The following is a 26,144-nucleotide window of genomic DNA, read 5'->3' as shown; positions in this document are numbered from 1 at the left end:
AAAAGATGGCATATTCCCCTCCAGTCACAAATGGGTAGTTGGTAATCCAACTTGCTTGCCTGCCTGAAAACAACTGTAAAATGATACAAAATATATGAGGCAACCATAGTCAGGCATTAAGCAACAGAGCGTGCAAAATTGTAATGATCCCTTGCAAGGAAGGAAACACACAAGGGGAACCCCAGAACAGGTACATCAGAAACATCGGCAGCAGAAATCGTAGTTCTAGAAGTGATTCTGGAAAGAAGTACTCCAAGAACATGGACACATATTAGAGGGCATGGAGGCAAGTTTAAGGAGCTCTTATTAGCCAAATTTGGAATAGGAGGAGGGTCATAATAAATAATGACAGCTATGGATTATAATCTGAGTCCATACTGATAAATAAAAGAAATAGAAGAAAATTAGATAAATAGAAAAGATAAATTAATAAATAGAAGAAAAGGGAAAGTTCTTCCTTATAATAATAAGTTAAATTATATATTTGTTCATTAGTTAAATTATTAATTAATATAATTTCTAATGAATTAGTAAATTGTGCAAAGAAGGATGGGTTAGAAAAACATTAAGGATGTTCAAATTGTGTGACAGCTCATTGAGGAATAGGGTATTTAAATAGTTTTAAATTATCTCCCTACAAACAACTTACTGATGACAGAGGGGAATGATACTAACTTTAAGAGGCAAAACCCACCCAAACCAAGTCATTAAAGTAAATCTCACCAAAATTGGAACAGAGGTCACATACACCCTAATATGGATGATAAGGGCACAATAAAACTTGTGGATTTGCTATCAAAAATACATATCCTGAATCTAATCGTGAGGAGCATCAGGAAGAAAATTGATGAACAACCTCCAAAAGTAACAGATCTGTAGTCTTTAAGAATATCAAGGTCAATAAAGAATATCAAGTCAAAAAAATGACTTAGGACATCTTTCCAGTTTACAGGAGACTAAAGACCCTTGGCACTTAATACAGTGCATGTCCTTGGATTACACCATGGACTGAGGAAAATAGCTATAATTGACAAGGTCTATATATAGACCGTGGATAAGCATTAAGAATATATTAAATAGCACTTAATTTCCTGACTTCGTTAACTGTACTATGATCTATGTCAGTGGAGTATCCTTGTTCTTAGGAAATACATGCCAAAGTATTTGCTAGTAAAGAGACATTACATTTCTAACTTTCTTTCAAATCGTTAGGGAAAAAAATGCATATATAAGAGTGTTTGGAAAGAGACTATAAAGCAAATAAGAATGTCAATGATGGTGAAACCTAAAGTAGAGGATATAAGGGAGTTTCTTGTATTACTTTGTAACTGTTCTGTAAGCTTGAAATAATCAAAATAAAGTTTTACCAAAATAGGAAAAGAGTAAGACACTTCTGTGTTCTGATAAAACTTGCTCTCCAATATATTATACTAAGTGGGCTGGTGGGAAGAAGATGCAGCAGCAAAAAGCAGAGTGGCAGGGATAACGTTACCATTTGTATAAAAAATACATGTGAACAGACATATATTTAAGCACATAGGAGGATACTCCAGAAATGGTTAACATTGGTTGCCTCAAGGAAGTGGAACCAGGTGGCCAAGATCTGGAAGGAGATTTTGGTAAATACCCATATCATGTACATATATTACCAATTGAAAAGCTAAGCTACTTTGACAACAGACTCAAAAATTGGAAGCAATGCCATTTCTTTCCAGGATATAGTATTCCTGATGGAGCAAACCTCTAAAATAACTTCAGTTTTGGTTAAATCAAGGTGCAAGAGATCTCAGGTTGACTAAAGTTATTGCTGCTTAGGGTGACACAATAACTACTGACCTTTTGGACATTATGGAAAGCAAACATGTTCTCCATTAGTATGTTCCTTGTTACCTCCAGAGACTCAGCACTGGCCTAGGTGAGCACGGACTTTATGTTTTCCTTTGTCCTGATGAAGATTTCTTGAAACAGTGAATTATTGTTATAGGATATAAATAGTTTTTTTTTTTTTATAAATAGTTTTTCAAATGAGTAGATTTGTTAGTCTTTTCTCTTGACTTCCTGCTGTTGACATTTTATCTCAAAATAGGCCAGTTAGATGATGAATGGTACAAGCTTTGACATTTTAAATTATGTGGTAATGTTTATATAAGGTGTGGCTCAGTAGAAATGTATGAAAGCAAATTCCACATTGACCTTATACAACACTGACATCGATAGTCAAATACCTTTTATGATCATGGTGTGAGAGTTTGGTGGGATCAGGTTAAGGAAGTATGGATGAAAAATGTGGAAGAAATACAGAGTGTACCCAGAGCCACGGCCTCCCCTTTAGTCCAAACCACAACTTTCTCCTAACTGGATAATTGTTGTAGCCTCCTAATTGATTTCCTTCTTCAATTCTGTCTCCCTACCTCCTGTATATTCTGCACAGAGCAATTAGAGTGATAGTTTAAATTTTTTTCTAAATGTTTTATTGAAATACAAGATACGCACCCAAGTTGGACAACTTGAATAATTTTTACAACATGACGTGCCCATCTAACTGACACCCAGAGCTAGTACCCCCAGCAGTCCCACCCCTGCTGCCTTGCAGCCGCTGTCCTCCCTCCCTGTCCCCCAGTAATCTGCATACTGATTTCTAACTCCATTGATTAGTTTTTCTACTTCTTGGACTTCAAATGAAACTTCATTGCACAGGAGGTACATACTATGAATATAAGACAGTTTATGTATCCATCTTTGATGGATAATTTGGTTTCTAGTTTTGGCCTATTTTGGATCATATTGCCACAAACATTATTATAGGTCTTTTGCTAAACATACATTAAGAATTTCTGTTCCACTGAATAAGATTGCTCAAACAGTAAGTGTATATTCAGCTTCAGCAGATACATCAAAATAATTTTCCAAAATAGTTATAACCACCAGCATTATATGAGGGTTCCAGTGGTTCACGTCTTCATCAAGGTTTGGTATTATTTCTCTTTTTCACTGTAGTCATTCTGACTATCTCATTGTCATCTCACTAGTGCTAACTCATTCCTTCTGGTTTTAATTTGTATTTTCCTGGTGACCAATTGAATTGACCACCTTTTCATACATTTATTGACCATTTGGATGTCTTCCTTTATGAAGTGCCCATTGAAGCCTTTTACCTATTTTCCTGCCTTTTTAAAAATTTATTTTTGTGGGATTCTTTACAGATTCTGTGTTAAATGTAGGATACATGTGTTGTAAATATCTTCTTTCACTCTGTGGCTTGCCTTTTCACTCAGTTGGTAGTATCTTTCAATGAACACAGTTTCTTAATTTTAGTGTAGTACAGATTATTACTTTTCCTTTAGTAATTTAATCATTTTTATGTCATGTTCATCACCTACGCCAGTGGTCATGCAGGTATTCTCCTGTGTTCTAGTCTAAAACCATGTCACTCTACCTATTGTATTTTTATATCTATAACATATATGGAATTATTTTTGTATATAGTATAAACTGAAAAAGTCAAGATATATTTTTTCCCCTTATGAATATCCAATTGACCTAACATCATATTTTGTAAAGACCATCCTTTTCTTACTGTCAGAGTGGTAATTTTAACTCAGATCATGAGATCCCCTCCTTGCTCAAAATCCTTTAAAGGTTTCCCATTGCACTTAGCATGAAATACACATTTCTTACCATGGCTCTGCCTGGCACCTCCTTTCTTCTCAGCTTTTACCCCCACTGTTCTCACTCTGTGGACATGCTGGTCTCCTTGCTGCTCCTCAGTCTTTCAAATACATTATTATCTTGGACAGTCATTTGTGGGGTTCTTTCTGCCCCGAGAGTGTTCTTCTTCTACGTGTTAGCCCAAATCGCTCCTCACTGCACTCAAGTCCATGCTCAAATGGGCATCTGGGTAGCTCAGCGGGTTAAGCGTCGGACTTTCGGTTTCAGCTCAGGTCATGATCTCAGGGTCGTGAAACCAAGCCCAGCATGAGGCTCTGTGCTCAGTGTGGAGTCTGCTTCAGTTTCTTTCTCCCTCTTTCCCTGCCTTGCCCCACTCGCATGTGCATATAACCTCTCTAAAATAAATAATACATTTTTTAAAAGCCTTTTTCTCAGGAAGGATCACTAACCACATAACACTATGAAGGAAGAATATATGAAAGTCCTCTGAACATGTGTGATCTTATCAATGAACTGTTTCACGATGATGTCAGTGCATGCCAGGCAGCCTCTCTGTTCTGTTGTCAGGTTCATCAGCTCTCACTGTATTTGGAAGCAGGACTAATTATCATCTTTGTGACAGGTAGCAGCTCTTTTACGCCAGTGTAACTGTTCTCTCTTCATTGTTTTTAGCTTTTGAATTTGAAGAAGTAATTTTGAAGACTTCCATTTTAAGAACTGTGAAAATTGTGCTACCCAAAACCTTCACCACTATGTGTTCTTAAATGAATGTTAATTTCTGAGGCTTGGGATTTTGTGGATTTGTCCCTTTTTTTCTTTCCTTTTCTTTCCTCAAAGAAGAAGTTATTTGCTATAAATGCTGCACCTCCAGATTGTGTATTAAAAGGACATTGAAAAGAAAAAAAAAAAATAAAGGGACATTGGTTATTTTCAAGCTTTCTTAGTTAGAACTGTTATCTGAGTGCCAGGCTGTCATTGTACTGTTTGCTCTCCTGAAATCAACCATTTCTAATTGCCAGTTCAACAAATCATTTTCAGTTTTCTCTGTTGTCTTTCCAGCCATTACAGTCATTTGGAATAAAAATTCAATTTCAGTAAAAAAAAAAATGAGTTAAAGACCTAAATGTAAGACCTAAAACCATGAAATTCCTAAAAGAAAACATCGACGGTAATGTCTGACATCAGCTTTAGTAATGTTTCTCTCGATATGTCTCCTTAACCAAGGGAAACAAAAGCAAAAATAAACTATTGGGACTACACCAAAATAAAAAGCTCTTGCACCTCCCTTTCACCATACACAAAGATAAACTCAAAATGGATGAAAGATCTAAATGTGAGACAAGATTCCATCAAAATCCTAGAAGAGAACACAGGCAACACCCTTTTTGAACTCAGCTACAGTAACTTCTTGCAAGATACATCCACCAAGGCAAGAGAAACAAAAGCAAAAATGAACTATTGGGACTTCATCAAGATAAGAAGCTTCTGCACAGCAAAGCATACAGTCAACAAGACTCAAAGACAACCTACAGAATGGGAGAAGATATTTGCAAATGACGTATCAGATAAAGGGCTAGTTTCCAAGATCTATAAAGAACTTCTTAAACGCAACACCAAAGAAACAAACAATCCAATCATGAAATGGGTAAAAGACATGAAGAGAAATCTCACAGAGGAAGACATAGACATGGCCAACACGCACATGAGAAAATGCTCTGCATCACTTGCCATCAGGGAAATACAAATCAAAACCACAATGAGATACCACCTCACACCAGTGAGAATGGGGAACATTAACAAGGCAGGAAACCACAAATGTTGGAGAGGATGTGGAGAAAGGAGACCCTCTTGCACTGTTGGTGGGAATGTGAACTGGTGCAGCCACTCTGGAAAACTGTGTGGAGGTTCCTCAAAGAGTTAAAAATAGATCTGCCCTACGACCCAGCAATTGCACTGCTGGGGATTTACCCCAAAGATACAGATGGAATGAAACGCCGGGACACCTGCACCCCGATGTTTATAGCAGCAATGGCCACAATAGCCAAGCTGTGGAAGGAGCCTTGGTGTCCATCGAAAGATGAATGGATAAAGAAGCTGTGGTCTATGTATACAATGGAATATTCCTCAGCCATTAGAAACGACAAATACCCACCATTTGCTTCGAGGTGGATGGAACTGGAGGGTATTATGCTGAGTGAAGTAAGTCAATCGGAGAAGGACAAACATTGTATGTTCTCATTCATTTGGGGAATATAAATAATAGTGAAAGGGAATATAAGAAAAGGGAGAAGAAATGTGTGGGAAATATCAGAAAGGGAGACAGAACATAGAGACTCCTAACTCTGGGAAACGAACTAGGGGTGGTGGAAGGGGAGGAGGGCGAGGGGTGGGGGTGAATGGGTGACGGGCACTGAGGGGGGCACTTGAGGGGATGAGCACTGGGTGTTATTCTGTATGTTGGCAAATTGAACACCAATAAAAATAAATTTTAAAAAAAGTGCTTGCACAATGAAGGAAACCACCAACAAAACAAAAAGGCAACTTAGTGAATGGGAGACGATATTTGCAAATGATATATCTGACAAGGGATTAATATCCAAAATATATAAAGAACTTATGCAACTCAACACCCAAAAAACAAATAATCTGATTAAAAGAGGAGCTGAATAGACATTTTTTTCCCAAAGAAAACATACAGATGGCCAACAGACATATGGAAAGATGCTCAACATCACCAATTATGAAAGCAGAAGTCAAAACCACAACAAGATACCACCTTAAACCTAGTCAGAATGGCTAGAATAAAAAAGACAAGACATAAGTGTTGACAAGGATGTGAAGAAAGAGGAAGCCCTCATGCACTGTTGATGGGATCATAAATTGTGCAGCTACTATGAAAAACCGTATGGAGCTTTCTCAGAAAAAATTAAAAGTATCTGATCCAGTAATTCCATTACTAGGTATTTACCCAAAGAAAATAAAAACACTAATTTAAAATGATATATATACCCCTACGTTTACTGCAGCATTATCTACAATAGCCAAGAAATGGAAGCAACCCAAGTGTCCATTGATAGATGAGTAAAGATGTGATACACACACGCACATGCACACTGGAATATTACTCAGCCATATGAAAGAATGAAGTCTTGCCATTTGTGACAACATGGATGGACCTTAAAGGTATTATGTTAAGTGAAATAAGTCAGGTAAAGACAAATACCATATGATTTCATTTATATAGGGAATCTAAAAAACAAAATGAACAAACAAAAAAAGCAGAAACAGACCGATAAATACAAAGAACAAATTGTGCTTGCCAGTGGGGAGGGGCACAACAGATGTAGAGGAGTGGGACGTACAGAAAATAGGATAATTTATAAAAGTCGTCTGAACATGTATGATTTATTAATGAACTGTCTCCCCTATGCTGTTGTGATTCCTTGAGGTAAGGGATTGTGTCTTAATTCTTTGTGTAGATCTTATTTGCAGCATAATACTTTAGAACTCAAATAGGGTCCAAAGTTGTAATGCGTATGATAATTCATTGTTTTCCCCATTTTGTCTACATTAGCTCCTGAAAATTTAGACTTTAATATAAATATTTAATAATATTATGAATTGTGGTAGAACATCAACTTTTTGTATTTTTTTAAAAAGGGGTAGTAGAGAGCATTATAGCTTGAAACTTCAAAACTCACTTTAACTATTTTACATAGAACTTGCATAGGACGTGCATAGGCTAAGTCCGGGTGAATTTTATCTACGGCTAAAGAAATTAGAAGATTTTCAGTGACTTTATATTCTCTTCTAACAGCAATACTAGTTGTATTTCAAGTTTATAAAGTTGCGTTTTTTTCTAGGAATTCTACAACCTAGATAGTGAATCTCATTGACCTGTTGATTCCTGTTATTGAGATAATTTGGTCTCCATGCATATATAAAATTTGGTTTGGAAAAAAAATAAAAATAAAATAAAATTTGGTTTGGGGGCAAGAGTTAGATCTATCTTTCATTCGTTTATTCGTTTATTCTTTGAAGCATTTATTTCCACCATTGATTGCACTTGTTTTTATTTCCTTAAAGCCTTAAGCTAATGTCTGACATACACAATTCTTTTATTAATTGTAGAATGTCATAAGAGAGCAGAAAGAGACTTTCAAGATCACCTTATTGAGCTATAAAAGACATTACTGGGTCAATTAGCAGAATTGGAAAACAGTTGGTAGATTAAAGTATTGTCAATAATAACTTTCCTGAGGTCGATACTGCCACAGGCATGTGAGAGAATATCCTTATTCTTAGGAAAACACAATGAAGTATTTAGGAATAAAGGTGCCATGATGGTGTATTTACTTCCAATGGTTCAGGAAAGAAAAATTGTGTTTGTGTATGTGTGTGTGTGTTGTGTGTTGTGTGTGCGAGCTTGCAAGCATATGGAAAGAGTGAGCACAAGTGAACAGAAGAGTAAATTATAAACCAAAATATTAACAACAGGCAGATCTGGCAAAGGGTATATTAATCTTCTTTATACTATTCTTATGTTTCCTCTTAAGTGTGAAATTATCTCCACATCAACAGTTTTCAAAACTCATCTCATCCGACCCTCTCAGGAAAAGCATTCACTCTGTGACAACGAGGTTAAGTAACTTTCCCAGGCAGCCTGAGAGTTAGAGACAAATTTCTCCTAGTCCCGTGGACTGTGTTACACTGTTCCGCCACCTTCTAGTAAATTGTCACTGAGCTCCAACCCAATGGCAGGGGCCAGTGATCCTGACTTGTGGTAGCATAGGATGCAGCCAAGCTCACACATTAATGATGTGGCTTTGGGTTACTTTAAAAATATTTTTCCACTGCTTGGTCAGCCCTACAATGTCCAGTCCTCTGGTACCTGGACGTCTTGTTACTAGATATGCTGCCCCATTGTAATGAGACATGCCTACATTTGCATTTCAACAATCAGTGGTTTGTTCTTCTCTTTCCTAATAGCTACGGCTTCTTGGGATACGTTTCTCATGCTATGGAATTGCAAGCCACAAGCCAGAGCTTTCAGATACGTGGGTCACAAGGATGTTGTAACCAGCGTGCAGTTTTCTCCACTTGGAAACTTATTGGCATCAGCTTCACGAGACAGAACTGTTAGACTCTGGATTCCTGATAAGTAAGAGCAACAAATAAATACCTGCTATGCTGTGGACGTACGAATGTGAAAGAAAACGAGCCTGGCTGCTCCTCCACTTCTCAGGAATGCCTGAACTCCCATACCTAGTCTGAGTCACATGCAGGATGTGTTGCCCTTTTCCGAAAGCTAGCAAACTATTTCATACTACTTTTTCTTCATCTTTAACTCATAATTATCTCTTCTATTTGAAACCTATTTCTAACTATGGAAATATGCTTGATTTTTGGGGGGGAGGGGTTAAAATTTTGTTTTGTTTTTGGCAGGGGGATGGTTATCAATCTCTTTATAAATCTATGGTAAACTTCAGATTGTCTCCCCAGAGAGATACACACTGACATATATAACTGAAATTTTTTAGTTTATTCTACTATTGCCCATTTGTGGATCTGTTGGGGGCCTTTGGATCTCTATTAATCCTGTACCAGAACTATTCTTTGGTGCATGTCATTCATTATTGGGCTCCAGAGTTTTCTTGCTAAAGAAAGTTTCTGACAAATGTGTGAATCATTGCATTCGTGTAAGGTCCAATCCTGTTACAACAAATCTCTCTATAGGAGGCTTTTTAAATCCCAGACGTGATAGCTTACCTGTTTTAAGCAATTATTGACCCATGATTTTTTTTAAAAGCTTTTGAACTCTTTTTTTTTTATGGAATTCTCAGTTATATGTTTTCAAACACACATGAAGATAGAACGAATAGCACAGCAGTCCCTCCCCCCTTTACTCCTCCACCACATCCAGCAGCTATTGGTATCAGTAGTTATTAGTTGTTTCACCCATCCTCTTGCTCTCTTCCCTCTCTCTCTCTCTTTTTTTTAAGCTAGAGTATTTTTAGAACAAATCCCACAGATCATATCATTTCCCCTCCCTAAATACCTCAGAGAATAAGAATTTGAGCGTTTTCCTTGGCTCTATTATGGCAGGATTTCATTTGTGGTATATGACTAAACAGTCTCAGGCACTCCCAAATGAAAGTTCACAGGGCATTTCCGTGCCAGGAGGCCCTTCTTTTTTTTCTGCCACCACCCAAGGGAAACGCCATGCTGAGAAATCTGAACGTTAACCTGATGGCAGCAAAAATGACTGAAAAGAAGTGACATGTTATAATGCCATTGTGGGTGGCAACGTAGAGGGGAAGTGGGAAAGAGGGAGACTGGTTTGGGGTCCAGAAGGGAAGCTGTTCTAAAATCTTTAATTTGGGGGATTTAGGATTAGTGGTTCTACTGTATTCAGCATAACACAGCTTCAGTCTTCCATTACCAGTTCAAGGAATTCTCAGTGAACAAACTATACAAGGGTAGATGTGCTAAAAGCACACCAAATTGTTAATTTGTATGCGTTAATCTAAGTGTAACAGTTAGGCTTGTGTAGCTATCTCTTGGTCCACTTTCCAAATCATATCATTTTGGGGCCAGGGAAATCATGGATCATAGCATTGGGATGGAAACTGATAGATCAGTTATTGCTGCATAACCATCCTCAAAACTTAGTACAATAATTGTCCTTTTCCATAATTGTGTGGGTTGTCTGGATGGTTCTTTTACCCCATTTAATGTTGGCTCTTACTCATGCAGCTTCATTGAGCTAGAGGTCCAGCACCTCACTCATATGCCTGGGGCCTGCTGCTGGCTATTGGCTGGGGCACCCTGGCCCTCTGCCCTCTCTGCACCAGGATAATGACTTCCTTAGAGCATGGCAACTGCGTTCTAGGATAGTAAAAATGAAAGCCACTAGACCTTTGAAAGGCTGGGTCTGACACTTCTGTGTCACTTCTCCCTCATTCTATTGGTCAAAGTAAGTCACAGCCCAGTTTGAACAGGAGAGATTGATAGATTCCACCTCCTGTGGGAGGGGCAAGCATGAACAGGGGTAAGAGGGGTGGTAGGTGGTCATATTCACAAACATCACTCACACCAGGTGACTGGCAGGCTAAGGAAGAATAGTAGGAACAAGCATGGAGGCAGTTCTGGCCTGGAGTTCTTCACAGCAGGCCATCAAGAGAACTTGGGCAGACAGGGTAGGTAAATGTGTGGGAGGCAGAGAGCAAATGCCAAGACAAGGTGGGGGAAGTACAAACCAGTTAAATGGCAGCATAACAAACACAAGGCACTCCTTTTATGGTTTCTTACATGCTTCCTGTTGAGACCGGATCCAGGGGTCACCAAGAGGCAGGCCCTTTAGAAAGAAGGCAAGCAGGGTAGCCTGCTGGAGAGTGGAGTGTAGAACTCAAGAGCAGGGCAGATTGTGATGATTCGGGCTGTCTCCTGGCTTCCCGGTCACGGCAGATGCCATTCTTTCCTTTATTTTGTCTATGCTGTATTCTTGAATTCAGGCCAAACTATACTCCTCACTGCCACTCATATAACTTTCTGGCAAAACGTCACTGAATGTTCCTTCCCATTTTCTTTAATATTAATTTTCATTTTTCCTAGTATGTGATCATGTATCAGGTGATGGAAACTGAGGACAAAGTCAGTTTTACCTTCTACAGACCGCTGGAGGGATAAGCCAGGATGGATCTGAGAGCTTTGAGTAGTGACTCTTCCCAGTGGAATTCAACAAAATGTATTGAGCTCTTTTCATATGCCTGATATTGTGCTAGACGCTGGTTTTATAGGGATGAATAAATCATCATTCCTGTCCTCCAAAAAACTCATGGCTTGATAGAAGAGAATAGGTCTTTTTTTTTTTTTTTAAGTACTGTATTATGTAATAAGCAAAATAGATGCAGCAGATAGGGAACAATTAAGCCTGCCTGGGTTGGTCAAGGGGGGTTGGGGCAGAGGAAGCAATCCAGGCTGAGAAAAAGCAGTAAGTGCAAAACCAGAGGTGTATTTGAAGCTCTGCGACTGTTCTGAGTCCAAGGTTCAGTGTACCGGCAGGATGCCTTGCCGGAGAGCCTGAGCATTCTACTTCTCCTTGGAGGGCAGCCAGCGACACGTCCATGCTGAGATTTACGTGCTGAGCATGACACTTTCAGCAAGGTAATAAGCAGAGTATGTAGGTGACTGGAGGGGGTTAAGAGATTAGAGCAGGGAGACCAGGTAAGAAGCTTTTGCAATAATCTTGGTGAGTGATATGGAGGCTGTGTCTCCCTTAACGTAAGCACAGCTGGCATAGAAAGAAGAGCTATCGAAAGGGTATTTGGGAAGGGATAGCAGTATCACTATCACTCAGTCCGTTTGTGGGAGAAGTGGAGCAGTTGAGAAGGCCTTCCAGGCTCTGCAAACTCTGTTTCCCGATGTTTTTCAAACAGTTGCATATAAAGATGACTTCCTGATGGGAAGGAAGGTGTCTCCCTAAGACACTTCAGAGAGTGTCTTGGGGACTTTGGAATGCTGACACAAAGTAGTATGTCCCAAATGCCACCTTCCAACTCCAGTGTATCTGCTAGCCTGCCCCTATTTTAACATTTCTCCTTAAGTGCCACATATTATTTTCTCCATCTTTTCTTTTCCTATTCTCTTTCTCTCACTCTAGTTAAAAAAAAAAAAAAAGAAGAAGAAGAAGAAGCAGCATCTGAAATTTCAAAGTGTTGAGAACTGGAATGTGTTTTGCTTGTGAGTGTAAGATTGGGCCTGGGCTGAGCAAGGCCTTCGATGCACCCCGGGGGGTCTTAGTTCTCATTGAGAACAGAAACCCCAAGGTCAGATCACCTAGACCTACATTCTGTCAGGGGGAAAATGCCACGAGGGGCATCTCTTCCCTCCCAGCCCAGACAGCCCGTCCACACAGGTTCCGCGTGACCCCAGTTTGAAAGCACCCTCTTGGAGCTATTAATTTAATCTATGTTAGCTTTTCTAGGTTGCAGGCCCTTTAGAGTATTTATTGCTATTTCTAGAGGAACAGCAGGAGCTTAAAATTCACAGTTGAGATTTGTTCAAAATATTATTCTCTAGCTTCCAATTAAAACAAAAACAGCAAGTGCATTTCTGGGTGGGACCACCAAGGGTCTTTCTTGTTAGATTTCAGTTGTGACTTTAATTAATAAAACCAGCTTTTTAAAGAGTGTTGATGTAGAAACTTTTTATACTTTTGTTAATTTTTTTATAGGAGTTAAACTTTTATATGTTTCAAAGTCTGTATACTGATTAGATATTGATTATAATTAAATCAAGTGTTACAAGTATTAAACTATTTCTTTCCAGGAGAGGGAAATCCTCTGAATTTAAAGCTCATACAGCTCCAGTTCGAAGTGTAGACTTTTCAGCTGACGGCCAGTTTCTAGCTACAGCCTCTGAAGACAAATCCATCAAAGTATGGAACATGTATCGCCAGCGCTTCTTATATTCCTTGTACCGACATACACATTGGGTACGCTGTGCCAAGTAAGTGAAATTTCGAGTTAAGATTTTCCTATTTTTTTTCCTGTTATAGTCCACGTTTACCCTCCCTCCAAACCCCAGAAAAGGGGATTGATGACAAATTCATTAATTCATTCATATAGCAAATATTTATTGTGTGTCTGCTATGTGCTGGGAAGACTAGGAAACAAAACAGTCAAAACCCCTCGTCATAAAGCCTACGTTCTAGAAAGAGGAGATAGACAATACACAGGTAGGGGAATAGATAAATTAGGTCAGATGGTGGTAAGTAAGTGCTATGGAGAAAAAGACCTGGATTGGCTGGGGAGGAGGGGGCTGCAGTTTTAAACAGGGTGTTCAAGACTGCTTCACGAGAGGAGACCTAATGGAGGAGAAGGGTCAAGGCTTGAATCCATGTAGGAAAGGATTGCCCTGGATTAGGGGAAACCAGCACAAAAGCCCTGGGGCGGGAACCTGGTGACTGTTGGAGCACAAGCAAGAAGCCTATTGTGGAGCAGAGTGTGGGGAAGGAGGAGAGCCCAGAGCGAGGCTGCAGCCAGATGGGCAGAGGTTGCCATCTACTCTCAGGGAGATGGGATGCCCCTGGAGCGTGTTCATCTCTGACCGACACCTGAATGGGATTGCTCTGACTGCTGTGTGGAGAACAGGCTGTCAGAGTCAGGGCAGAAGCAGGGGGAGGGGGCGTCGTTAGGAGGTTATGGGTAGTAGTTCACATCCTTACTGGGACCAGGGTGGTAGCAGTGGAGATTTCGAGAAGTGGTTGGGTGATAGATGTAGTATGAGGGACCAACAGAACTTACTGTCATGTATTGGATGTGACAGAGAGAAACTGAGAATGACTCCACAGTCTTTGGCGGTAGGCTGTTGGGACAAGAGCTAATAGCCACGGAGCCTTTTCTGTTCTTCAGACACGCTGGCAAAGTACTTCAGATATTTCCCCAGCTGCCCTGGGAGGGTTGGGCTATTGTTTTATTTTCCCCATTTTGCAGAGGAGGGAACTGAGTTTCAGAGTTCAGGTTAAAGCTTGTCTAGTTGAAAGTGATAGAAACCTAGAGAAATTCTTTTTCTTCTCTCAGGGTGGCTAATTGACTGATGTTTGGTTACCTTGGAATAGAGCGGGGGCCCCTAGAACCAGGGTCTGCGATGCCCACAGTCTCTCTCTAATCCTCTATATGGCCTCTCTATTTTCTCAAATACCCTGGAACTGAGGCTGAAGTCCTCACAGCTTTGTAACTGGACAGGAAAAACTTCTCCTCCTCCAGTTAGGAAAGTACCAGGGGCAGCTCCCAGCTTGGATCTTGTGCCCATCCCTTCCCCAGGCAGTGAGATACTGTGGTTGTCTCAGGTGAACCAGGCCCCTGAGACCAGTATCCCAGCCAGCTGAGTCCATACCAACCATGCATCCTGGAGGTGGAGAGAGAGGACAGCCCTTAAAAGAAGGGGACTGGCATAGTCATGGTCACTGGGGGAGAGTCTGCAAAGCCTGCAACTAGCAGACTTTGTGCATTCTGTGTGAAACAACGTGCCCGGCATCCCCAGCTAGGATGCGCTGGAGGGGGAGTGGGAGCCCAGCTCTGTGTTGCCTTATGTCCCACACTCCTCTCATCATGCTCTCAGTGGGACATTATTGTTCAGGTGTTGATTATAATCTACGGTAATGAGTCTAGGAATAAAAGAGATAGACCGAAGGTTATACTTTTAGTCAGTAGTTTCTTTTTTCTTCTAAAGGTCTCACTTACTTTTGGCTCTGGCCATCTCAGTCTTATTTCTATATATGCCACCTTGCTGTGTGGTCAAGAACATGGGCCTGGGACCTAAATATATAGGTTAAAATTCCAGCCCCACCACTTAGCAGCTGTGTGACCTTTTGGAAAGTGACCTAACTTCTCACTGCCTTAGTTTTCTTACCTGTACGTAACAGTAGCCTGATGATAAGAGTAACCCGCTGCATAGGTTGTCATGGTATTTAAATGAGTAAATATACATGGAGTATTTAGAATCATGCTTCCCACTGAGTAATCACTAGTTAAATCTTAGCCATCATCCTCATCCTCATCATTGGACATTTCAATCTTGTTTCATTTTTAAAAACATTGTGTAACTTGAGTTGATCATTTTTTCCCACCTGAGGAGGTAACGTGTGATGGTCCCAAGAGGCCGGTCAAATCATTTGTATTTATTTATGAAATGATGTTGGGAACAGAGATCTACCATCCAGTGGATCAGACCCGGAGAACTGACAGAGGCACAGGAGACTAGGCCGGAGACTGGGAGTCATTATTTAGCTCCCACTGGAACAGACTCTAAACATGTTTGGCAAAGACATTGGTTTCTGTTACCTTCTTCAGGAAGCAAAAACATCGAATGAGAGCCATTAATTATCTAGTGTGTCCTATGTGGCTCTATTTCCTTCCCAAAATAACTTAAGGTGCTTTATAGTAACTGTCATACAATGGGGGGAATGAAGAGACGATTCTGTCTAGAACCGTGTAACCTCGGTTAGTGCTAAAGCCTGGCAGCTTTAGCCTGGGTTTCCTGCAGCCAAGGTATTAATGGGATGATTTCACATATTTTCATGTTCTAACAACAAAAAGGAATCCTCTCAAGTTGTTCAGATAGGAGAAAATTCTTCCTGTAGTAAATTCTAGGAGTGTTTTATTCCTTGCCCTGGTCCTGAATCATCTATGTATGTTATACATGCAAAAGAAAAGGTATCGCTAATATAAGGCAGGAGAACTTATGAAGGTTGAAAAGGTTGCCAATAGTGTACAATTCTGGTCTTGAGAATATTCATTTAATGAGCATAGCACTGCTGCGTACCACATATCCGTGCTGCGTGTTAGGGAGAGATAAAAACCGCAGTCGGAGCCTCAAGGAGCTTTTATGTTTTATAGTTCAATGGAATGAAAATAGATATAAAATAATTATAAAATAATGTGTCCTATGGGAAGATGATGGACAAGGGGATGAGAGAGTGTGCGGTGGGGCACTGAACCAGGCCTGTGTGAGGAAAAGCCAAGCCGGGGGAGACATTTCAGGCCCAGCACCGTGTGATGGGCAGGGGAGGAAGAAGCAGCGGTGTCTTGCCACGTGGGGAGGAGGGGTGGCAAGCCATTCGCAGACGGGAGCAGCAGGAGTAGGCACTGCGGCCTGGGAAAACGTTTTGTGCTCTGAGAACGTTAATTATTCAGCTGTTGCCTGGCCCAGGAAGTAAAGTGGGATGCGGGTTGGCTGGAGCGGGGGTGTGGGAAGAAGGTGTGGAAGGCTCAGGGTCATGGATGTCACGAAGAAGACTGTGGATTTCATCCTCCAAGGGACCCGGAGATGCTGGAGGGCTTGGAATGGGGAGGAAGCACCGTCGTTCCCGAGCTCTCCACCGATTGGTCTTACCTCCCACAGCACGGCTGCTTTAGAGGGTTGGCGTGAGCAGGCCCAGGGCTCGTGGGCCTCCCTGGGCTGCATCACGACCCCTGGGCAAGGTAGTGTACGGCTCTCCATCTCCGTGGGAGGGGACGGTAAGGAGGCTCCTCACATGGCCTGTTGGGAGCGTGAGGAAGACTGTGCTCAGAACTGAGTGCTCCCAGGAGTTGGCCAGTCCTCCGGTGGGGCAACATCACTCGGGGAGGAACTCAGGAATTAGGGAAAAGCACCTGCAAATGTCCCCCTCAAGGAATCAGAGAAGGCCACGGCGTCTGCCCGCATCTGTTCTGTTTTCCGGTGGCGGTGCCTGGGTCATCCCTGAGGAACCAGCCCCCCCCCCCCCCCCCCCCGGGCAGCCCTCCCCCCATGTTAGTCTTTGCTGTCACAGGGCGTGGAGCTCAGGCTTGCCATCCGGAACAGGGCATCTCCTGCCCGTGGGTGTTAGTGAGTCTCGTTGGAGGCCTTTCCCTTGCGATTTTTACCTTTTTCTTTTTAAGTTTATTTATTTATTTTAGTAATCTCTGAACTCCACATGGGGCTTGAACTCATAACTCTGAGATCAAGAGTCACATACTCTTCCAGCTGAGCCAGCCAGGCGCCTCGTAGACTTATTTAAGCCTGTGGCTGCTGCGGGACACTGTAGGCAAAGAGCCCACCTGACAAAGATGCTGACTCAGGGGACAGCAGAGCAGTGAGTGGAGAAAGAAAGAGTTGCTACCTCATTACTTGGTGTGGTTTCTGGACACGGTCCTACCTGGTTTTGCTAGATGTGTTTATGTGTGTTGCATGTATGCATGTGTGAGAAATGGGCCTCAAAAACTCTCACTTTTTTTTTTTTTTTTTAGAGGTACTTTCTATAAGATGTGATAGTGGATGGAGCCACATTTTTGGAAAAGTGGGAGATATTGTTGCATCCAGTGATGTGCACTCAAGACACCTGCTTTCTGTTCATCCCCAGTGCCATCGTCTTAGCTTTTAGCATCAAGGGCCCTTGCAGAGACCTTTGCAGTAATCTCCTAAATGTTCTTCCTCTCTACAGATTTGCCTTCATTCTCCACACCCCACCCCTACCACCACTGCTCTACTGTCTCCACGGAGACCTTTGTGAAATGCGAATCTGGTCATACTGCTCTTCAGGTCAGAACCAGTCAGTGACTCCTTGCTCTGGCATGCTGCTCTGCCTTCCTGTTACAGCCTTGTCTTTTGTCCCTGTCACCATCCCCTCCTTGCAGCTCCACAGAGTTCCTGTGTGAGATGTTCTGTTATGTTCTGTGGCTCTTCCACATGCTGCCTGCCCTGCCTGGAATGCCCCTGCATCTACCCTCCCCTCACAGTCCCACCCTGCCTCTCTCCCCCCAGGAAATGTTTCTGACTCTCACAGGCCAAGCTTATTATAAGTCCTTTATGCCACCGCGTTATCCTGTTGATGAGATCTGTCTGCTTAGGATTCTCTTCCCTATTAGACTTTGAATGACAATATTTTATTCATAGTGTATTCTCTTGAGAGGCCTTGTTCTAAATTCTGTAGATATCATAGAAAGCAAAACAAAATTCCCAGTCTTGTAGAGTTCCTTCTACACATGGAAGGTGGACAATTACAAAATATGTTAATGATATGTGCTTGTGCTCTGAAAAAAATACTATAGGGTAACAAGTTAGAGAGTAGTAGGGTTGGAAGGTGCGCTTTTACATATAGCTCAGGGAAGGCATCTCTGCTCAGATGACTTTGTGTTTGTTTGTTTTAAAGATTTTATTTATTTATTCACGAGAGACACACAGAAAGAGAGGCAGAGACATAGGCAGAGGAAGCAAGGAGCCCTCTGCAAGGAGCCTGATGTGGGACTCGATCCCAGGACCCTGGGATCATGACCTGAGCCAAAGGTAGATGCTCAACCACTGAGCCACCCAACCCAGGTGCCCCTGCTCAGGTGACTTTGACTGAAGGGAGGGAGCCAGTGAGCCATCTCCCAACAACAGGGAAGAGTGTTGGGAGTCATACAGTGTGAGAAGCACTGCAGTGTCAGTATAGGGTGGGGAAGGCTCAGAGGATTTGTGCAAAAATATGGCTTGAATGGATCAGTGAGAGGTGTGCAGGTAGCTTAGGTGGGAGTTTTCATGGACTTTTTCAAGGAAGAGTCATTTTTGTGGATTTTGTATATCAAATATAAGAGGACTGTATATGCTCATTGTGATGGAGAATGTTTATGGGGCTTCACTATCTTTCTTTCCCCATTTTGGCCAATCCCTGTTCAGATTGATAATTTCATACTGAGCTCACCTGGTCTCATTGGAATGCCTTTATCTCGCTGGTACCTTGTTCTGAAATGGTTTTCTTTTTTCTTCTCTCTCTTTCTCTTTTTTAATCAGTTGTTTTCTAACTGGCATGAGTGATTCATGTGAAACTCTGCAGAGGCCTCCCTGGGGGAAATGTTCTTTGATAAATAATTTGGTTAAATTTAATGAATAAGGATCTCATCTCTTTGGCAACTCTCCATGTATATGCCCTACAACATGCTTAGAGATTCTTGCTCATGCATTTATTATCATCTTTTTTCTTGGCTCATGCTATTGTAGTTTGACAACAGGAGTGTTCAGGGGGCCCACTTAGACCCAGCCTGTCTCCATTGTTTGTGCAACTTCCTGTGAGCATTTAGCCTTGCCAGGGCCAGCCCAGTCTAGGACTTTCTTCCAAAGGTGTGAAGGTCCAGAAGTGCTATTTTCACTTTTTACTCAGAGATGAGAATGTTCTGGGGGCACTGAGTCATGCTTAATAAACTTAGGAGAGCCCGAAACATAACCCAGATGCCAATTTACTTATTTATGATAACAATGCTAACTTTCAAAGGGACTAGAATATTTGTGTGCTTCAGTCAGGGCTTTCCTACTTTGCTGACTTTGTCGATGGGCCCTGGAACTATAAAGCAAGGAAGTTTGTTGAAAAAATATCTTGATGAATAGCTTCCTCAGGGTTGGGTCATGTGATGGGGCCATCTCTGCCATGTGCACACACCTGCCAAGGAAATTGCATGTCAGGTACTTCCTCCCCCGGGGCCAGGCAGGAGACACATTGACTAGTCTTGCCATTTACGGTTGCTGGGCACCTCCTCTTGGGTGACCTAGTACCTTTCAAGTGCAGCAGTATAATTGGTTAGATTCAGCTGAGAGGCAGTACAGGGTGGTTAAGAGCATGGGCTCACTGGCATGTGATCCTGGGAACATGATTTCAATCTCTCTGGGCCTTGGTCTGCTCCCCTATAAAATGAGTATCAAAGGTACTTTCCTCATAGAGTCTTTGTGAAAATTAAAAACAAGTGAATGAATATAAAGTGTCAGTTAATGTCACCTATCAACTACCCTCACGTTCCAGTTTTTTCTCCTGTGGATTATACTGGAGTCACCTTTAGGTTGTGTTCACAAGTCATTTCACACAATTGCACACAGTGTTTGGGGTTGCTACTACAGGTAACTGCTATCATCCATTGAATGTGCTTTATGTATTTAGCTATCAGAGGGAAACTGTTTCTAAGCATTTGGGTCTGAAAATCTCTGCCATTTAATTGGAGAGCATAACCCATTTATATTTATGTAACTCTTCCTATAATTAGGTGTAAGTCTGCATTCTTACTCTGTGTTTTCTACTTGTCTCATTTGTTTACTTTTTCCTCCATTTTTTTCAGATTGATTGTTTCTTAGTATTCCATTTTATCTCCTCTTTGGGCTTTTTAGCTTTGCTCTTTGTCTTGGATTTTATTTAGTAGCAACCTCTAGAGGTTATAGTCTATATCCTTATAAAAGTTTTAATGTGAGGGATGCCTGGGTGGCTCAGTGGTTGAGTACCTGCCTTCGGCGCAGGGCATGATCCTGGGGTCCCAGGATCGAGTCCCATGTCAGGCTCTCTGCATGGAGCCTGCTTCTCCCTCCTCCTGTGTCTCTGCCTCTCTCTCTCTGTCTCTCGTGAATAAATAAATAAAATCTTAAAAAAAGTTTTAATGTGAGAACTTAAAAAATCTTTCTCCATTTACCCAACTATTGACAGTTGACAGTTTTACTTCTGTATATGTTATGAGCCCACAAAACATCAAGCAGCCATTTTCTTTTAAAGAAAATAAGAAACAAAAAGTCTGTACATCTGCCTTCTTAATTACCTTTTCTAGTACTCTATTCTTTTGTGTAGGTAGATCCAAGTTTCCATCTGTTATCGTTTCCCTTCAGCCTAAAAAAAACTTCAGGTACTATTTCTTGTAGTGATGAATTTCTCCTGGTGATGAATTCTCTCTTCTTGTTTATCCTTTTTAAAGGATATTTTTGCTGAGATGTAGATTTCTAATTTAGTGGATAATTTTTTCTTTTAGCACTTAGGGGATGTCTTCTCACTACTTTCTACTTTGCAGTTTTTTTATGTGAAGGTAGTAGTCATTTGTATTGTTATTCCTCTGTATGTAATGTATCTGTTTTTTCTTTGCTACTCTTAGTACTCTAGGTCTTGTCTTTTTTTTTTTTTTTTTTTTTAAGCAATTTGACCATGATGAGCCTACGTATGGTTTTGTATATTTTTCTCATGGCTTATGGGATGATGTGGATATATGGATTGATATTTTTATCACATTTGGAAAAATTGTGTTTATTCTTCATTTATTTTTCTGCCCTCATTTCTTTCTCATCTCTTTCTGGGATTCCAAATTCACATATGTTGAATCTGGATATCATCCCATGGTTATTGAAGCTTTGCTCATTTTCTCAAACTTTTTCTCTTTGCACTTCAGTTTGCATACTTTCTATTGGTCTTTCTTCAGCTTCCCTGGCATTTTTGTTTCTGGAGTGTCTTATCTACTATAAGCTTATCAGTGTCTCTGATGAGATTCCCCATTTGTTTGCTCATTATGCCCATCGTGTCCTTTAAATCCTGAACATATTTATATTGTTTTAAAGTTTTTGTCTGCTAATTCTAACATCTCTGTCCCATCTGGGTCTAGATTCTCTGCTTCTTTGTATGTCTTGTGATTTTTTTTAAATTGTGGGCCCAAACATTGCGAAGTATTTGAGAATATGGATTACTTTATCATCTCTAAAAGAAAAATGTTGAGTTTTCTTCTGGTAAGCACTTAACTTTCTGCTGGCTCAGCTAGATTCTCTTGAGGCTTGGACTTAAGCTACTTTAAAGTGGAACCAGAGTAGTCTTTACATTTGTGCTGTAGTACTAGTGGCCTTTCTAGGGCTTCAAACAAATGCCTGAAGTGTTTAGCAAAGTCTGAGAACTTGAACACCTCTCAGTATTGTAACCTCTGGCATCTTTGTTCACTTCTTCATCTCCAGCTCTTGGTTTTTCTCTGCTGAGCCTTGCTGCCCAGAGCATAAGAAACTTTGTATTTGACCAGACTCAAGGGGGCTTGGAGGCATGTTTTTTTGGAGGGGGTTTCTGCTCTTCATAGCTCCTCTCTCACTCACATCCTGCCTTCAATATTCCAGCCCTGTAGGCCAGTTCTGAATTCTGATTTCTGTGTCATCTGCCCAGTCAGACTGCTACTGTATCTTTGGGCTCTACATCCTTAAGCTGTGGTTTGGAAAATGCTCCTAGGTATAAATCTGGGATAGATTTGGTGCTCATCACATATGATCTATCTCTCAAGATTCGCAACCCTGTGCTGTCTCTTCTCCAGGGCCTGAAAACAGTTACTTCATATATTTTCCCCAGTTGTATGATTGTTTTTAGTAGGAGAGTAAGTCTGATAACCATTACTCCCTCTGTCTAGAAGTTCTGCCAAAGGAATTTAGTGGAGCCTACCAAGCCAATTTCAGAATTCATATGGATGAGTTATATGTGCAAGAATAGCCAAGAAAAAAATGACAAGGAAAAAATTGAGAAGAAACTTGTCCAACCAGCTGTCAGAACACAGTATAAAATTATAGAAGTTAAAATATGGTGATAATAGTATAGTATTAGGAAGATAAGTCACAGAAAGTCTAAAAGCAGTTGCATGTATGCTTATGATAGATGGTATTTCCAATCAGTGAGGAAGTGGATGGACTATTTAATAAATAGTTAAGATAATTCGATTTCTGTTTAAAAGAATATAAAGTGGGATCTTTATTGCATACCATACATTTACAAAATTTTCAGATGAATTAAACAACTAAAACATTAACATTTGTCCAAGTGGGGATCCCTGGGTGGCTCAGTGGTTTGGCGCCTGCCTTCGGCTCAGGGTGTGATCCTGGGGACCCAGGATCGAGTCCCACGTCGGGCTCCCTGCATGGAGCTGCTTCTCCCTCTGCCTGTGTCTCTGCCTTTCTCTCTCTCTCTCTCTCTCTGTCTGTCTTTCATGAGTAAATAAATAAAATCTTAAAAAAATGTTCAAGTGATATTACTCTTCCTTCTAATACATAGGCAGTTTATTTAGATGAGTATAGAGGGTCAGCAGAGCAAGTGTTTTTCCCTTTAATATTTGAATTTTAAAAGTATGGCATGGACTTTAATAATTAAAATTCTGTGTCTGTCTGTGCTTAGTACTTATCATAAGTTTGTCCTTGGAGCCTAGTCTTTCTCTATGTGGCATAGAGATGGTGTCTATTCACTTAAAAAGTGATGACTAGCTAACTATGTTCTTTGGGGTAACCGTTGTTTATGATCGTACATTTTAATCCACAGAAATATTTTCAAGATATGCTCTCTATTGGGAAATATATTAATGCTTTTAAACATAGATTAGTAGTCTTTTTAGAAAATGAATTTGCAAAATATATCAGGTGTCTTTGTTGCAGTGACTTCACAATTAGAAATATATTCTAAGTACATACTCTTTTGTGTGCAGAAGAAAAAGCTTTGTATTCAAAGATACTGCTTTCAGTATAGTTTATAATGATGATAAATTGGAAAGAACCAATTTTCCAAATAAAGAAAGCTAGTTAAGTAAATTTAGACGATCATGTAGCATTAAAAGAGGTCTATAGGCAAGTAATGACATGAAAATGTTTATGTGAGGGAGGGAGGGCAAATTTCAGAACTCATGATTACAGTATAATAGATAAAGTAGCTATCATACATGCAATGTTAAGTGTGATTTTGAGTGATGAGACTATGGACTTTTTTTTTGCTTACTGTATTTCCCATTTTTTAACATCTGGTTTTTCTTTAATGAGTAATGAAGAAAACATTTATCATTTGAAATATATGTGTAGGTGAGAAAATACTATCTCTTTCCAGTGGCAAAGAATTTTTTTAATAGGTAAAATTATTATAGCCCTGTGTTCTTAAAAATAATGTATACTCTAGGATAACATGCTTTTTTGTGGTATCCTCCATCAAAAATAAGTACAGCCTATTGAGACAACTTTTCCAACATTATTGCTTTTCCAGTATTAATTTTTAGGGGAAAAAAATCTGCCTTTAATTTTCAGTTGGTGGTGGTGGTTACAAGTGATCTTTGACCATCTGAATTGCAGAGGTTTTTCTTTATAGTGGTAGATAGAGCTTACCATTTTAACCTTTTAAAGTATACAGTTAAGTGTCATTCGATATATTCACACTGCATAACAAATTACAAAAAATTTTTTTAACATTTTATTTTTTTTTATTTGACAGAGAGCGAGCACCAGTAGGCAAAGCAGCAGGCAGAGAGAGAGGAAGAAGCAGGCTCTCCCCTGAGCAAGGAGCCTGATGTGTGGCTCCATCCCTGAACCACCCAGGCACCCCCAAATTGCAAAGACATCAGCTTTCATTGGCTATAATATTAAACTGGGCCCAATTCTCTCTCTCTCTCTCTCTTTTTTTTTTTTTTTTTTTAAGATTTTATTTATTTATTTGAGAAACAGAGAGGCAGAGACACAGGCAGAGGGAGAAGCAGGCTCCATGCAGGGAGCCCGACGTGGGACTCGATCCCGGGTCTCCAGGATCACGCCCTGGGCTAAGGCAGCGCTAAACTGCTGAGCCACCCGGGCTGCCCCCAATTTTCTTTAAATTTTTTTTTTTTTTTACTACCTTAAATATTTACTAAAGGCCTACTCAGTGCCATATACTGTGTCTGGGGGTGCAACAGTAAATGAGACAGATGTGGTTTCTGTCTTCTTGGAGCTTACGTCTTTTGGAGAAGTGAACAGAATGCTTGGTGTGACCTAAGTGTGAAGATGAGCTGCTCTAAGAATACACACTGAGGAACTAACCTGGGGGTGGGGGTGGCCCGGAAGACTTCCTGTGGAAGTGACACTGAGCAGAGACTTGCTGAATGAGTAAAATCCTTTTAAGTATTTTAAACTAGGTAAAGAGTAGGGGGCAGCATTTGAGGCACAGGGAATAGCACGGAGGAAACTTCCTGAGGCAGGAGCAAGGACCTGAGAGGAAAGGCGTGTGTCCCAGGAAGAGTAAGTAGGGTGATGCAGAGACAGGAGGGCTGACTCTGGAGGACCTGGCAAGTAGTGGTAAGGATGCCAGGCTTTTTCCCAGGGGAAATGCAAAATCATCAAAATGTTTTAATCAGAGAAATTTGATTTAATGTTTATTTTTTTATTTTATTTTTTTAATTTAATGTTTAAAGATCACTTTTATTGCCTGTAGAGGAGGGAAGACATTAGTTCCCTTAATGGTTTGAAGAGACAGAGCCTGATAATTGATTGGAGAGTGTGTGTGTGTGGGGTGGGGGGTTAAGGGGGGGAAAGAGGCACGAAGTGTGACTCCTAGGTTTCTGGCCTGTTAGAAAGTACTGAGAAAAGGAACACTGGAGAAGGAGCAGTTTGAGGAAAAAAGACGATGAGTTCAGAATTGGACAAGTTTAGAGTTGGAGGTGCCTGCAGGGTATCCAAGAGGAGATGCCCAGTAGGCAGTCGTACTTGTGGGTGGAGATCCCAGGAGAGAAGTCTGGGCATATAAATGGTAAATGACCCAAAAAATAATTAGTATGTTTCATGGCATAGTTAAATCTTTTTATATCTCTTTCATCTGCTTTTTGTCTCTCAGCGGCTGTAGGAATGAATCCTGTTACTGCCATTAACAGATGGATTCCCTTCTGATGCTGACCAGCACTTAAAAAAAAAAACATAAATGTTGTGTTTATTGCCTTGAACTTCACCTTCAGTATACAAACACAAAATCCCACCAAAGTAAACTCTGAGACTGCCAGTGTATTTTTTTTTTTTTTAAATGAGTCTGTGAAAGTTTAGGTCTGAATGCAATCCAAACTCCCTCATTATACAAATAGAAAACGGTGGCCGGTGTGGTTTTGAATTTTATAAGGTTACATAGCTGGGCAGTTGCAGAATTGGCCCTAGAATTCAGGACCGTGTACTGACAGGGCAGTGTTATTTCCACTTATTTTTACTGCTTCCCCGTCCTATTGAATAGCTGCTGGCTTCAGAGTACCGGTTACTAATGATTTGTTTCTTAATGGAACAGACACCTACTCTGTTTGGTGTCAGACCCTCGAGGCCTGGAATTGTCTTTTTATAGAATATTCATTCCCATGATAATAAATTTCCAAAGGAAAATTTTGAATTCTTATGAAAGCATTTTGAAACTTCTCATGGTTCATGGACCCCTTTGGCTCTCTAATGAGGGGATA

General features: G+C 40.7%; 1 protein-coding gene across 8 annotated transcripts in view; it reads left to right on the top strand.

Moving 5' to 3' along the window:
• POC1B (POC1 centriolar protein B) overlaps window positions 1–26,144 on the top strand; it is a 94,596-nt gene that overhangs the window by 12,238 nt on the left and 56,214 nt on the right. For 6 of the 8 annotated variants that reach the window (XR_012005778.1, XM_072773022.1, XM_072773020.1 and 3 more), the window contains exons 3-4: window positions 8,659–8,830; window positions 13,000–13,179. Coding sequence is in view for 7 of the 8 variants with exons in the window: in XM_072773022.1 (XP_072629123.1) it covers window positions 8,659–8,830; window positions 13,000–13,179 (352 nt within the window). In the remaining variant the exon portion in view is untranslated. Of the gene's footprint in view, window positions 1–8,288; window positions 8,310–8,658; window positions 8,831–12,334; window positions 12,412–12,999; window positions 13,180–26,144 lie in introns of those variants that run through there. The other 2 variants (XM_072773023.1, XM_072773027.1) reach the window with 2 other exon arrangements.

The sequence above is a fragment of the Canis lupus genome, chromosome 13, assembly GCF_048164855.1.
Source record: "Canis lupus baileyi chromosome 13, mCanLup2.hap1, whole genome shotgun sequence".
Classification (NCBI taxonomy): domain Eukaryota; kingdom Metazoa; phylum Chordata; class Mammalia; order Carnivora; family Canidae; genus Canis; species Canis lupus.
The sequence above is the reverse complement of the archived record's forward strand: the minus strand, read 5'-3'. Positions and strand labels throughout refer to the sequence as shown.